Source organism: Sesamum indicum, linkage group LG4, assembly GCF_026168435.1.
Source record: "Sesamum indicum cultivar Baizhima isolate 11 linkage group LG4, ASM2616843v1, whole genome shotgun sequence".
NCBI classification, from domain to species: domain Eukaryota; kingdom Viridiplantae; phylum Streptophyta; class Magnoliopsida; order Lamiales; family Pedaliaceae; genus Sesamum; species Sesamum indicum.
Genome location: NC_142660.1, coordinates 14569490 through 14582671, shown reverse-complemented (window position 1 = coordinate 14582671; position 13182 = coordinate 14569490). Strand labels below are relative to the sequence as shown.

Below are 13182 nucleotides of genomic sequence, written 5' to 3'. Positions count from 1 at the left end.
CTATGAGTATTTGTTTTTAATCATAACAATCAATCATAATTAAATGTTAAATTTATGGTCAAGTGGTTGATATTTTGAACTCATCAATCTCCAAATAATTGAGCAAAACAATCTTATTGTCTTAATATTTTTTTATTATTTTTAAATTTTATTAAATTAAATACTTTTACTAAATCATTATTTAACTTAAATATATTTTAATATTTATTTATAAAATATATTAAATTAATATAAAAGTACCTAAAAATTATATCAAAATTTTAACTTATATAAAGTATTATATTTAAAATATTAATATATATTTAAATTAAATATTTAATATTTGTATTATTTTTGAACTTTGTTAAATTAAATAATTTTACTTAATTTTTTTTTATCTCTCTTCTTCTCCCCGATAAATCGCTGACATTGATTAAAATGAACAAGCTTGGCCTCGTTAGAATTGTTTGGACGAGAAGAGTCCAACGGGGGTAGTCGCAGGCCGTGATTCGTCCCGACAACGGTGAATCAACGGCAAGAAACTTCATGGCAGAAATGAATTTAAAATTTTTGGATCTCAGCAAAAACTTGACAAAAATGAGCAAGGTTGGTCTCTTTCGAATCTTCAGGTCGAGGCGAGTCTAGTGGTGGTGGTCCCAGACCGGAATTCATCCGGACGACGATGAATCGAAGCCAAGAAGCTTTGACGGTCGTGCTCGGACCCACTCTCTCCGGTCAATGAAAATTCAAATTGATGGTATGGACATGTTCGCCTTAAGGAGAGGATTCGAATGGTATAAGCATGGTTGAAAATTCAGTAAGACAACGTTGGAATCATAATGAGAAGGTTTCGGAGAAATAATACATTACGTTATATATAATGTATATATAAATATATATAAATAAAAAATATATATTTAAATTATTTAAGATCTGGACAGTTAATTTGTTTTTTGCATTAAAAAATTAATAGTTGCTATAAGAAGAGTATAGCGATCAATTTAGCAAAAAATTAACGCAGTTAGGGTTTACCTAACGGAAGGGGAAAATATGCAACATTTTGGAAAGTACATGGGTTTTTTTGTCTATTCTTTTAGTACATGGAGTTTTTAACTAAATTTTGAAAATACAAGGAGGTTTATGCAATTTTCCACGTTTAAAATCTTTCCTAACATGACATAATCTTTGTACACGTAGTATGTACAGGTTAAATAAAAAAAAAATCGTAAGTAGAGGTTAAATAAAAAAAAAATCCTAATATTCGAAATAAAATATCCAATCCAACTGATTGAATTTTCTCTTATAGAATTTATTCCATCTTCTATTACCTCCAATATACACATCAGAAAGTCCGATCCAGACAGCATGCAAATTAAAAATGTGAATTCAAAATGTCCGGTCCAGACAGCATAGAAGGGCTTGGACCACTTTCTTGAATGCTTATGAAGCTTTAGTGTAAAATTTCCACATGTCTTTTGTTTTACTATTGCACATTCTTCCCTATCTCTTCCAAACTTCATCTACAAAAAGACCATCCCTCAACCTCCAAACCTCATCAATACACAAACCTCTTCTCACAATACACATGAAAATGAGAGCAATGGGGAGTCTTCTCACAATCTTAATGCTAATAGCAACCTTAGGGAGTCTAGCGACCCATGCCGACGGCCGTGTCATAGCCATGCCAGGGGCAGGGGCCTCTACTGGACTCAAACTTCCCAAATCATTTCAATCAGTACAAGATCGGTTCTCGAACCTGAATATTGACGACCATTTTGTTATCCATTTCTACGTCCACGAGACAGTAAGTGGCGAAAATCGAACTGCATGGCCCGTGGCCACATCCAATATCACTGATCCACCAACGTTTTTCGGTCTAACTCAAGTGGTCGATCACCTGTTGACGTTCGAGCCTGATGAGGACTCACCTGCTGGCCGACTTCAGGGGACGCGCACGTTTACTGATTTACATCAACCTGCCTTGAGCGTGAACTTGCATTTTCTTAACGATTGGGGTCCATTTAGAGAAGTGATCAGTGTTCAGGGTCGATTCTCCGTGTTTGATAAGGTCAGAGAGCTGAGCGTAGTTGGTGGTACTGGAATCTTCACCATGGCTCGAGGCTATGCTCTGTCCGCTCCTTATACAGTCAATCTTGGCAGTGGAATTATTGTGGACGAGTATGTTCTGATTTTCCGTCGCGAAGGATGAGCACAGCTTTTATGTTTGGTTCTGTGTTTTGTTTCGAATAACGATGTGGTCTGGTCCTTGACATGGGGTATCAGCAATCAGCAATCTAAATCATCAATAATATATGTATGAATAATCATGTCATCTTTTACTTAGTTCCATCAACTTTTGAATTAGTACACTTAATTTCTTGTTCTCTTACTAGCTACAGCAAATGAAACATAAATTGACTAAATATCACTTTTGAGTTTAAAAAATAATAGTAATGTTGTGAGAAAAAAACTTAATTTAAAGAAATATGCTTAGCTTATAATAACATTTTTAATTAACTAATTTGTTTATACTAATATGCTGCAGTGTGGCTCACAATTGATAGTTTGTGACGCTGCACTACCACTAAATTCATAATATCAATATAATTATTTATTTATCTCAATAGTCCACGTCATCTTTTATCCGTAAATATATTATTATAGTTATGTTCCCATTTCACCCATATTAATTACTTGATCCCCTTTTTTTATATAGGATAAATTATATTCTCATTTCCTAATATTAGGCTAAAATACACAAATACCCAGCTTTTTGCAAAATTGTAATTACACCATCTGAAGTTATAGTTATAATTATAACTACAACCCCTATTTAGAGTCAAAAAATTACACAAACACTCTTGAAAAATATTACACTAATATCCTTTGGAGGATGTTGTTATAATTTTACAAAAAATAAAAAAATATTTATATATTTTAGCTTAATTTCACGATTGTCAATGTAATATATTCTAGTATTGTTGAGTGGTGTTTCTAAAAGGGAACGGTTAGACAGATTCCAACGGCCACTTTTCCATTCTACAAAATACAAATCCACTCACCGAATTTTGGCGCCAACAGCAGTAGAGATCAAAACACACCTGTTTTCATGTAGACGTGGAACAGATTCGATCCATCATTTTCATTCAAAACCTCACATGAACAGTTGAACGACACGATTTTCTCCGTTTTTTACCCCCTTTTGTAGGGTTTTAGTTTATCAATGGGTGATGGATGCGATTGGAGACTTCAATCCGATTGGTACTCTCCGACTCGCCTCCACGACAGCCCGGTGGAATATGATTTTCCGGTACTTATTTATCTTTTTTTGAAGTTGTTCTTGAATTTTCTTGAGATTCTTTCCCGGATAAGTACTGGGCTTTTGGTTGATTATGATAATTTGTTTGTGTTCTCCTGTTTAAGGGGGATAGATTCATACCGAATAGGAGCCTGATGGATCTTGATCAAGCCCAGGGTGTATTGACAAACAGGATCAACAGAGGACCCCAGAAGACTAAGTTGACAGTGGGTCCCTTTTCATTTTCTTGTTTGATTCTTTGATCGTGGAGACTTTGAGGGTTGAAGTTTTTGTGGGTATTTGATATTCTTGAAGAAATGTGTATGGATTGTGTCTAATGTTGATAGAAATGATTCTTGTTGAATTCTCTCTCTCTTTTGGAGTTTGTTGTCAGAGTAGTGGAAAATGTTGAAGAGATGTGAGGCAATGATCTTTTTCTTGCATATTGGTCGAGTGATTATTGGGCTGGTTTTCTTGATCTATGGCATTACAGATTGAATATCAGCGGAATTTGGGCAATCTGACACTGGATGCAGAAGGGAGGCCATTCCAGATGCTGGTTTTCAGGGGCAGCCCCAAATCAGGTAGAAAAATAGGCCGTCTAACTGATGAGATGCGACGTAGCCATGAGGAGATCCTTACTCGTAAGCCCTTGAGACGATTCCCTAAGGTAATGTGATTTGCAAATCTTGGTTGGCTTTTCCTTATATTGTAATCACTTGTTTAATAATCTTTATGCAGAGTGAGTCGTGTATTCTGGATGCGCCTAATATAAGGAACGATTACTATCTCAACATTATGGAGTGGGGGAAAACAAACGTTCTAGCGGTTGCTTTAGGCACAAGATTATACTTGTGGAATGCAGAAAATCATAAGATTGAGTTGTTGTCAGAGGCGACTGAGAATGATTATCCTGCTAGTGTATCCTGGTCAGAAGACGCGAAAATGCTAGCAGTGGGATACAGGTGCTCCAGAATACAGCTCTTTGATGCTGAGTCGCTCAAGCCTGTAGGAATTCTCAATCTGGTGGTTTTAACAAGAAACAGTGAGTTGCATGTGTGTGTATATCAAGTAACTTATTTCAGTTTTATGTGTCAGGTGAGATGCCTTAACGGTCATCAGAAACGGGTTGGATCTATTTCATGGAAGGGTAACATATTAACATCCGGAAGTTGTGATAGAGCGATTATAAATCATGATGGTAATCAGGTTGGCACGTCTTTGGCTATCGTTTATCATGACTTAAATAGTGAATTAATAGGCATACCCTGTCTTTCTTGGGTTGTTTTTCCGTAGTGAGAGCGAGGAATAGTATGGTGTGCTATATTAAGGTGCACAAAGGCGAAGTTTGTGGTTTGAAATGGTCGAACACAGGCAGCATACTAGCGAGTGGTGCAAATGACAATCTGGTGTGCTTATGGGATGCATGCAAGATGAGTTCAATGCATCATTTGTACCGGCTTAATGATCATAGAGCTGCAGTAAAGGCCCTTGCATGGTGTCCTTACAACTACAACATGCTGGCAACTGGAGGCGGCTCGACTGATGGGTCTCTAAAGATATGGAACACTCAAAAGGGAGTCTGCATCAATAGCATTGAGACCAAATCACAGGCAGGTTATAGATTCTGGAAGAGTGATCTTACGCTAAGGATAGTTGTTGTGTAAAGATAGATACATATAATGCATTAACCGAGATCGTTGTTCATTTTTGGCTTATATTTGAAGTTTACGTGATGTATAAGTTGATTGTTCTGTTAACAGATATGCGGACTGCAATGGAACAGGCATCATAATGAGATATTAAGCGGCCACGGGTACGGCTTTGAATGTCAAAACCAACTATGTTTGTGGAGGTACCCTTCCATGTCTAGAATAGGAGGATCAGTGAATCATAGATCCAGAGTTCTCCATCTATCCCAGGTCTGATTTAACGTTTATGCAAACTTAAGGTCTGTAACAAGAAATGTATGTTGAGTGCAGTATCAGGATGTTTTAAAGATCCATATCATTCATTCTTTGTCCACAGAGTCCCGATGGTTTAACTGTGGTCTCAGCTGGAGAAGACGAGACGCTTCGTTTCTGGGAGGTATTTGGTCCTGCATCCGATGGCAATTCAAGGATCTCATACTTGGAAAGTCTCTTGTCTCTCAAGACATCACCAATAAGATGACACCCGATGAAAAAAAACAAGCAAACCTTCTAATTTTCTGGTAAAGAATCCATAGATCTTATGTAGTTTTCCGGTCTCCATTTGTGTATGAACTAGGCAACTGTTACTACCGTGAGATCTGTAAATAGCTTCTGTAATTTTGGTTTAATAATGCAGAAATTTGATGATGTAGCCTTGAGAAGTAAATGAGATCTGTAGATAAATTTATCAAAATTTAACTTTGTTAAATAAATATTCATTAGTTGAATTCTATCTGCTATGATTGAATAAAAGAGGCATTTGAGGAAACCAGACAAAAGCTTCAAGGTTCATTTAGTACAAGAGTCAAGGTAATTATCATCAAGTAAATTAATACATATCGATTTTGCACCTAATCACAAGTTGAATAAAATCATCATCAAGTTGGTCATAATATTTATTCAAGGAATCCTTTCATCTCAGGATTGAGGCACTTGTTTCATAACAAGCTGAAAAACAGCTTCTGCAAATGGGTACAAAAAGATTCAACTCAAGCAGACATGAAAGACGGAAAAGAGAAACCTTGGGTGCCTTTAAGACTTCTGCCCATGGTAGCCTCTTAACCTGTAAGAGCAGCATTGAGGGCACTGTGTACATCTACGCCAATTTGTGCCTCTGCTTTCTCCACATCAGTTGATGCTGAGTTTAGCTTTTGTTGGAAGTCAGCAAGACCTTTCTGAACCAAAGTTGGGTCAATTTGGTCCAGCGGCGTGGCCTCAACAGCAATTATATCCGCCACAGAGTTTGCATGGACAAAAGCAAACCCACCGCTCAGAAAATATTTGGTTATATCATTACCTTCATGAACTGATAAAATCCCAGGCTTTAGCTCCGCAATTGTAGCTACATGACCAGGCAAAACACCCATTTGTCCGGTAGTTGCTGGGACAATGACCATATCAACCTGGAAAGACACGAGAGATACACAGAAGATCATGCATCAGTAAAATTCAGAGTTTAACAATATGGAGCTCCTGCAGTCTCTCCTTTGCTAAGTCAACAATAATGAAGAAGCAAATAAAAATATTTAGAAGGAACTGTAGCAATTACTTAATCAAAACTCAACTTTCTGCATCTTTCAAGAACCCACGGCAGGACTCATGGATCAGAGACAAAGTGAAATGAATAATTAAGTAATTGAAAGGGTCGAGCATTTGATTTCAATCAAGTTAAATGCCACTGAACTACCTCTATTTTCCCAATATGATCAAGAAATAGAAAATTAATAAAAGCTCACAGAGACGCACTCAGGTCTCTCAGGTCAGCAATAATTCAACTAGAGATAGCTACTGCATAACCCTAGTTTTAATAGAATAACAACTTCAACCATCTTGCAGTCCTAGCCCAGAGTGAGTTTATTTGAAGGGCAGTAGAAATAGTAGAAATTCCAACAGGAAAGAATGAGTAGAAGGAGTTGCAGTTTTGCGCTTATAAAGAACTAAAAGTAAAAGACACATATATCAAGGAAATGAATAAAGGAGCGCAAAAAAGCATTGTCTCCAGCTCCTTACCTAAATATGAAATAACTTCAACTATAAACCTGAATATAAATATCTAGTTCGTAAGATTTACAAGAAGGGGAGAAACAAGAATCCCTTTTGCTTCTTAAAGATACAAAATATCTAGCCTATCATGGAAAAGAAAAAAGAAAGAGGATTTAGAGTCCTAAAAAGTGCATGTGGCTGGAGGTGAGGTCCCAGTCATGAATTAATTCCAGAAAAAATATAGGAGGAAATTTACAAGATCATTGGCATCCACGCAAATAACAAATAGAACAAAGCCAAAAATCCAGATAACCTGGTTCTAGCATCCATTACATATGAATTTAAAAGAATTCCTACTCAAGAATGCGAATTCTTTCATATCCTCAATGACCACAGTATTCAAACTGCTTTTATAGTTTGCAGGACATGCAAAGGATTATACTAATAAATGTATCTTTCCCACATCCATTTAGCAGAGGTAATATTCATACACAGCCCAAACATTGTAACACAAGGGCTTGGGCTTTCTAGTGAAGGGCAACATTTAAGAAGTAACTAATTCCTATTAATGGAGTTTGCAAAAACATAAATACACTAGAACTCCAAATTCTCCATTTCAAGCAATTCAAACTTATAATAAAGATGTCATATTTAATTATCAACAGTTGCACCGAAATGATAATTACTAAAACTCCAGAGTCCAAAGCGAGGAAAAATAGCCCATTCCAAATAATGCACCCACCCCACCCCCTCCCATCGATACTTCAGATATGATACCAATTTTTTTCAACAAATTGTTCTCCATTGCCCAAAATATTAAAAGAAACAATCTGTCCATAAATTAAACCTAAACATAAATCAGACCCCCAACAACAGTTTCCCATCACTGCAAAATTAAATGGTACAACCCATATTTCCAGCAACAAATCGAGAATTTCACTCTGGAGAAAAACCACTAATATGTGCAAGATTTACCTCTTTGGCGGCTAAGACAGATTCATATGGAAGAACTAGATTGACGGTAAGCTTCGATGGAATGGTGGATGGGGTTGGTGGACGGGGTGACATGTATGCGGAGGGGGTTTTTGGTGGGTCCATATTCGGGATCAATTTCTTCCAAGCATCATTGAACTTGGAGTCGCCGACCGTCTCCGCCGGGAGATCACTGGACAATTGGCGGCGCCAGATCATCGAGGCCGCGGAAGCTCGGCTGAGGAGGGATCTCGAACCCTGTCGCAACATTCTGAGGAGGCAGAGCAGTGTGTGTTTCTCTGCGTGGGTGTGGAGTTTTGGGGGAAAAGAAGAGGATGAAGAAATGAGAGTGAGAATGAGATTGCAATTTGGGGAACCTGGATTGCTATAAAGGGCCTCATCAAGTTGGGCCTTTTAATCAATAATTGAGGCCCATTAGATTTGGGTCCTTAGAAAGCCCATCCACTTTTTATTTTGACCCAATTAGCGCCCACCTATGAATATTATCTTTTTCTTTTTTCTTTTTTCTTTTTTGTGAACAACATTAGTAATAACTATAATCTTTAAAAAAAAAAAAATTGATTTTAATTTTTAAAATAATATCTTACAAATTTATTTACAATTAAATTAGAAAATAGTTTTGAGAATTACAAATTGCAAACTCATTCGCTGCTCTCCCCTTCTTTTCCCCCCAAACCAAACTCCACAGACACACACACTGCTCTACCTCCTAAAAATGTTGCGACAGGGTTCGAGATTCCCCCTCAGCGGAGCTTCCGCAGCCTCCATGAGCCGCCAGCAATCTCCCGGTGGAGATGGCCGGCGACTTCAAGTTGAATGATGCTTGGAAGAAATTCATCCCGAATATGGACCCACCGGAAATCCCCTCCGCCTACATGCCTTCCTGTCCACCAACCCAATCCACCATTCTATCGAAGCTTACCGTCAATCTAGTTCTTCCTTATCATTCTGTCTTATCCGCCAAAGAGGTAAATCTTACACGTATTTGTGGTTCTTCTCCAGAGTGGAATTCTTGTTCTTGTTGCTGGAAATATGGGGTTTTACCATTTAATTGTACAATGAATTTGTATTGATACGAAACTGATGTTCGGGGTCTGATTTAAGTTTAGGCTTCGACGGGTTGTCTCTACTTGTTTGTATAGGTTATTTCTTTTGGGCAATGGAGAACAATTCGTTGGAAAAAAGTTGGTGCAGAAATGAGTTCTTATCTGAAGTATCGGTAGGGGTGGGATGGGGTGTTTATCATTATTTCGAACAAGCACTTTTCTCTCTTTGGACTATGGAGTCTTAGGAATTATCATTTGGGTGCAACTGTTAATAATTAAATATGCCGTCTTTACTGTAAGTCTTAGGAATTAGTACTTCTTCAATGTTTCCCTCCGTTAGAAAGCCCAAGCCCTTGGATTACAATGCTTGATGTGGGAAATTAGGTTGAGTGATGCTATCTGGAAGTCTGGCAAGAAAAATACATAAATTAGTATAATCCTTTGCATGTCCTGCAAACTATGAAAGCAGGTTGAATGCTATGATCATTGAGGATATGAATGAATTTTCATTCTTGAATATGACTTTTTTAATCTCAAATTCTTATGTAATGGATGCTAGAAGCAGGTTATCAGGATTTTTGGTTTCGTTCTATTTGTTTTTTGCTTAGATGCCAATCATCTTACAAATTTCCTCCTATAGGTTTTCTGTTATTAATTCATGACTGGGACCTCACCCCCAGCCACATGAACTTTTTAAGAACTAAATCCTCTTTCTTTTTTCTTTTCCATGATAGGCTAGATATTTTGTATCTTTAAGAAGCACAACATGGATTCTTGTTTCTCCACTTCGTACTTGAGTAAATCTTGAGATGAGGTTTATAGTTGAAGTTATTTCATTTTTGGGTAAGGAGCTGCAGATAATGAGTTTTTTGTGCTCCTGTATTCATTTCCTGAATATATATATGTCTTTGACTTTTAGTTCTTTGTATGAGTGCAACTCCTGCTTATTATTTCCTGTTGATTTCTACTTCTCTTCAAATAAACTTACATTCTGGGCTAGAACTTCAAGTTGGTTTAAAATGTTATTCTATGAAAACTAGGGTTATGCAGTAGCTATCGCTAGTTGAATTATTGCTGAACTGATAGATCTGAGAGTGAATTTGTAGTGATACAAAACTGATGTTAATGGTATGATTTATGTTTAGGTTTTGATGGGTTGTCTCAAAAACCATATCCACAGCACCAAATTCTTGGCGAATTTTGGTATTCGAGTCGCTATATTGAAGCTCTCATACTCCACTTCACTCTTCCCTTCAAGTCTCAAACATGTATTCTCCGAACAGCCCACAACCGCCTCTGCAAGCTCCACTACAACTGGAGAGGACACCCCAGTTCGAAGGGCAAAGTCGACCAGGAAAGCGCGAACCATGGCCAAACTCATCAACACCAAGCCCTGGTCAGCCAGAGTTGAATCGTGCCTCTCCAACCTCAGTCCGTTCTCTGAAACAACATTCTTTCAAACCCTTCGCCTCATCAAAGCACCTTCTGAAGCTCTTCGCTTCTTCAACTGGGCCCAAGATTCGGGTTTTAACCACAGCCACCGCTCATACTTCATGATGCTTGAAATTCTGGGCCGAGCCCGAAACCTTAACATGGCTCGAAATTTCCTCTTCTCCATACCCAGAAAATCCAACTATATGGTTCCGCTGACTGACAAGTTTTTCAACAGTTTAATTCGAAGCTATGGTGATGCGGGCCTTTTTCAAGAATCCATGAAGGTGTTCAAGGTTATGAAATCAATGGTTATTTCACCTTCCACTGTTACATTTAATAGTTTGTTCTTGATTTTGCTTAAAAGGGGTAGGGTGGCTATGGTTTTTGAGTTGTATGATGAAATGCTAAGAACGTATGGAGTGAAGCCGGATTTATATACATTTAACATTTTGATAAGAGGGTTTTGCATGAACTCAAAGGTTGATGAAGCATTTAGAATGTTTAAGGAAATGGAGAGATTTGAATGCGAACCGGATTTGATAACATACAATACAATTGTTGATGGGCTGTGTAGAGCAGGAAAGGTGAATGTTGCACGTAATGTGGTAAATGGTATGAGCAAGAAATGTGAGAAGTTGAGGCCCAATGTTGTTAGTTATACCACTTTGATTAGAGGGTTTTGTGGGAGGCAAGAGATTGATGAGGCAATGGATGTCTTTAGGCAGATGGTAAGTAGCGGGATTAAGCCAAATGAAATTACATGTAATACAATCATACAAGGGCTTTGTGCATCTCAAAAGTTTGACATGATAAAAGAGATTTTAGAGGAATGTCAGGTAGATGGTAGGGGATTTGTTCCGGATACTTGTACGTTTAACACGGTGATGAATGCTCACTGCAACGAGGAGAACTTGGATGAGGCATTAAAAGTTTTTGAGAAGATGAAGGAGATGAATGTCAAACAGGATTCGGCTACATACAGCATGCTGATTCGCGCTTTGTGCAAAAAGAAGAAATTTGACAAGGCAGAAGAGTTGCTAGATGAGTTATTTGAGCAGGAAATTTTGTTGCGTAATGATAACACCACACCTCTTGCTGCAGCATACAATCCTATCTTTGAGTATTTATGCACTAACGGAAAAACTAAGAAAGCTGAGAGAGTGTTCAGGCAGCTGATGAAAAGGGGGATACAAGATCCTCATGCTTTTGAGACTATGATATTGGGGCATTGTACAGAAGGGACTTTTGTGGCTGGGTATAAGCTCTTAGTCTTGATGCTGAGGAGGGCTTTTGTGCTTGATGTCGAGGTTTATGAGTCTCTAATAGAAGGTTTGTTACAGAGCAGGGAACCAAACCTTGCCCATGACACTTTGGTAAAGATGATGAAAAGTTCCCACCTGCCAAGGACATCCACATTTCATCGTGTTCTTATGGAACTTATTGAAATTGGTTCTGCTAATGAATCTGCAGACTTGATGATGCTAATGTTGGATAAAAAGATTAGACCATATATGAATCTCTCAACTGATGCTGTCCGGCTGCTGTTCAGGGGTAGTATGCAGAATAGGGCATTTCAGCTTGTTAGAAGTCTTTACGAAAATGGGTATATTCTGAACATGGAAGACTTGATTTTCTTCCTTTGCCAGGATAGGAAATTATCAGAGGCATGTCAGTTGCTGTTATATAGTCTAAAAAATGATCAGAATGTTGATACATCACTTTGCACCACAGTTTTAACCAGCCTTTGTAAAGCTCATAAGATATCAGAAGCATTTCACCTTTACTATGAATTGTTAGAGATGGGCATTCGTCAACCTTTGAGCTGCCTCGAAGGGTTACAAAATGCTCTCGAAACTGAAGGAAAGTTGAAGGAAGCTGAGTTTGTTGCTAAGAGGATGTTCGATCCATAGCACTTGGATATACCATGGTCACAGTCCAGATGCTAGAAAAAGTTCTCCTTTTTTCACAAAGTGCGAACCATCATGCTATATGCAGCTGTATGTATCAGGTGAGATGCCTAAACGGTCATCAGAAATGGGTCGGTGAGACACTTGTTTCATAACAGGCTGGAGAACAGCTTCTATAAATTGGTTCCAAAAGATTCAACTCAAGCAGACATGAAAGACAGATAAGAGAAACCTTGTCTGTCCGTGATAGCCCCTTAACCTGTAAGACCAGCACTCAGAGCACTGTGTGCATCTACGCCAATTTGAGCCTCTGTTTTCTCCATATCATTCAATGCTGAGTTTAAGCTCTTAGTCGTGATGCTGAGGAGGGATTTTGTGCCTGATGTCAAGGTTTATGAGTCTCTAGTAGAAGGTCTGTTACAGATCGGCTGTTGTTCAGGGGTAGTATGCAGAATAGGGCATTTGAGCATGTTAAAAGCCTTCATGAAACGGGTTATATTGTGAACATGGAAGACTTTGCAGCACTATAACTGCAGTTTCAACCAGCCTCTGCAGAGCTCATCAGATATCAGAAGCATTTCGCTTTTACTAACAATTGTTAGATAAGGACATTCAACAACCTTTGAGCTGCCTCAAAGGCTTAAAGAGATGATCTTGAAGGGAGCTTAGTTTGTTGTTAGAGTATGTTCAATAGCACTTTGGGCATACCCTGTTCACATTCCAGATCTTTAAAAAAAATTCTCTTGCTAATGCTCTTATTCATCCATTCTTTCATTTCTTGTTGGTGTTATTCTGATTCTTACTTGTTGATTATCCTAGTGATGTTAGAGTTACAAACTTACAATTTCACC

The 13182-nt window shown here is 38.0% G+C and overlaps 4 protein-coding genes across 5 annotated transcripts; 3 read left to right on the top strand and 1 right to left on the bottom strand.

Annotated features, from left to right (window-relative positions):
• The first annotated feature begins 1579 nt into the window (after positions 1–1579).
• On the top strand, positions 1580–2188 carry LOC105160772 (dirigent protein 1-like). Its single transcript, XM_011078251.2, has one exon. It carries the CDS (start codon positions 1580–1582, stop codon positions 2186–2188), a length of 609 nt encoding a protein of 202 aa, XP_011076553.2.
• Positions 2189–2970: 782 nt separating this feature from the next.
• On the top strand, positions 2971–5635 carry LOC105160771 (cell division cycle 20.2, cofactor of APC complex). Of its 2 annotated transcripts, none has more exons than XR_016065309.1 (8): positions 2971–3289; positions 3403–3504; positions 3771–3947; positions 4019–4285; positions 4376–4478; positions 4574–4894; positions 5041–5199; positions 5306–5443. XR_016065309.1 is itself a non-coding variant. In XM_011078250.3 (8 exons), the coding sequence occupies exons 1-8, from the start codon at positions 3203–3205 to the stop codon at positions 5447–5449; spliced, it is 1356 nt and encodes a 451-aa protein (XP_011076552.1). In that variant the 5' UTR covers positions 2971–3202; the 3' UTR covers positions 5450–5635. The 2 variants fall into 2 exon arrangements, 1 of the variants encoding a protein (XP_011076552.1); XM_011078250.3 differs by having other exon boundaries at positions 4574–4890; positions 5306–5635.
• Positions 5636–5727: 92 nt separating this feature from the next.
• On the bottom strand, positions 5728–8294 carry LOC105160770 (ATP synthase subunit delta', mitochondrial). The gene is made up of 2 exons (XM_011078249.3): positions 7927–8294; positions 5728–6371 (listed from the first exon to the last, which is right to left on the bottom strand). The coding sequence occupies exons 1-2, from the start codon at positions 8191–8193 to the stop codon at positions 6027–6029; spliced, it is 612 nt and encodes a 203-aa protein (XP_011076551.2). The 5' UTR covers positions 8194–8294; the 3' UTR covers positions 5728–6026.
• Positions 8295–8571: 277 nt separating this feature from the next.
• On the top strand, positions 8572–13108 carry LOC105160769 (Tetratricopeptide repeat (TPR)-like superfamily protein). The gene is made up of 2 exons (XM_011078248.3): positions 8572–8912; positions 10136–13108. The coding sequence occupies exons 1-2, from the start codon at positions 8739–8741 to the stop codon at positions 12332–12334; spliced, it is 2373 nt and encodes a 790-aa protein (XP_011076550.1). The 5' UTR covers positions 8572–8738; the 3' UTR covers positions 12335–13108.
• The last annotated feature ends 74 nt before the right edge of the window (positions 13109–13182 follow it).

What these genes read in the sequence shown, in the direction of transcription:
- LOC105160772 (XM_011078251.2), top strand. Translation starts at nt 1,580, where the DNA reads ATGGGGAGTCTTCTCACAATCTTAATGCTAATAGCAACCTTAGGGAGT.
- LOC105160771 (XM_011078250.3), top strand. Translation starts at nt 3,203, where the DNA reads ATGGGTGATGGATGCGATTGGAGACTTCAATCCGATTGGTACTCTCCG. An exon ending in CCCAGAAGACTAAGTTGACA is followed by an intron (nt 3,505 to 3,770) that starts GTGGGTCCCTTT and finishes ATGGCATTACAG; the next exon opens with ATTGAATATCAGCGGAATTT. An exon ending in ATGCTGAGTCGCTCAAGCCT is followed by an intron (nt 4,286 to 4,375) that starts GTAGGAATTCTC and finishes TTTATGTGTCAG; the next exon opens with GTGAGATGCCTTAACGGTCA.
- LOC105160770 (XM_011078249.3), bottom strand. Translation starts at nt 8,193, where the DNA reads ATGTTGCGACAGGGTTCGAGATCCCTCCTCAGCCGAGCTTCCGCGGCC. An exon ending in CTGTCTTAGCCGCCAAAGAG is followed by an intron (nt 6,372 to 7,926) that starts GTAAATCTTGCA and finishes GTGTCTTTCCAG; the next exon opens with GTTGATATGGTCATTGTCCC.
- LOC105160769 (XM_011078248.3), top strand. Translation starts at nt 8,739, where the DNA reads ATGGCCGGCGACTTCAAGTTGAATGATGCTTGGAAGAAATTCATCCCG. An exon ending in CTGTCTTATCCGCCAAAGAG is followed by an intron (nt 8,913 to 10,135) that starts GTAAATCTTACA and finishes ATTTATGTTTAG; the next exon opens with GTTTTGATGGGTTGTCTCAA.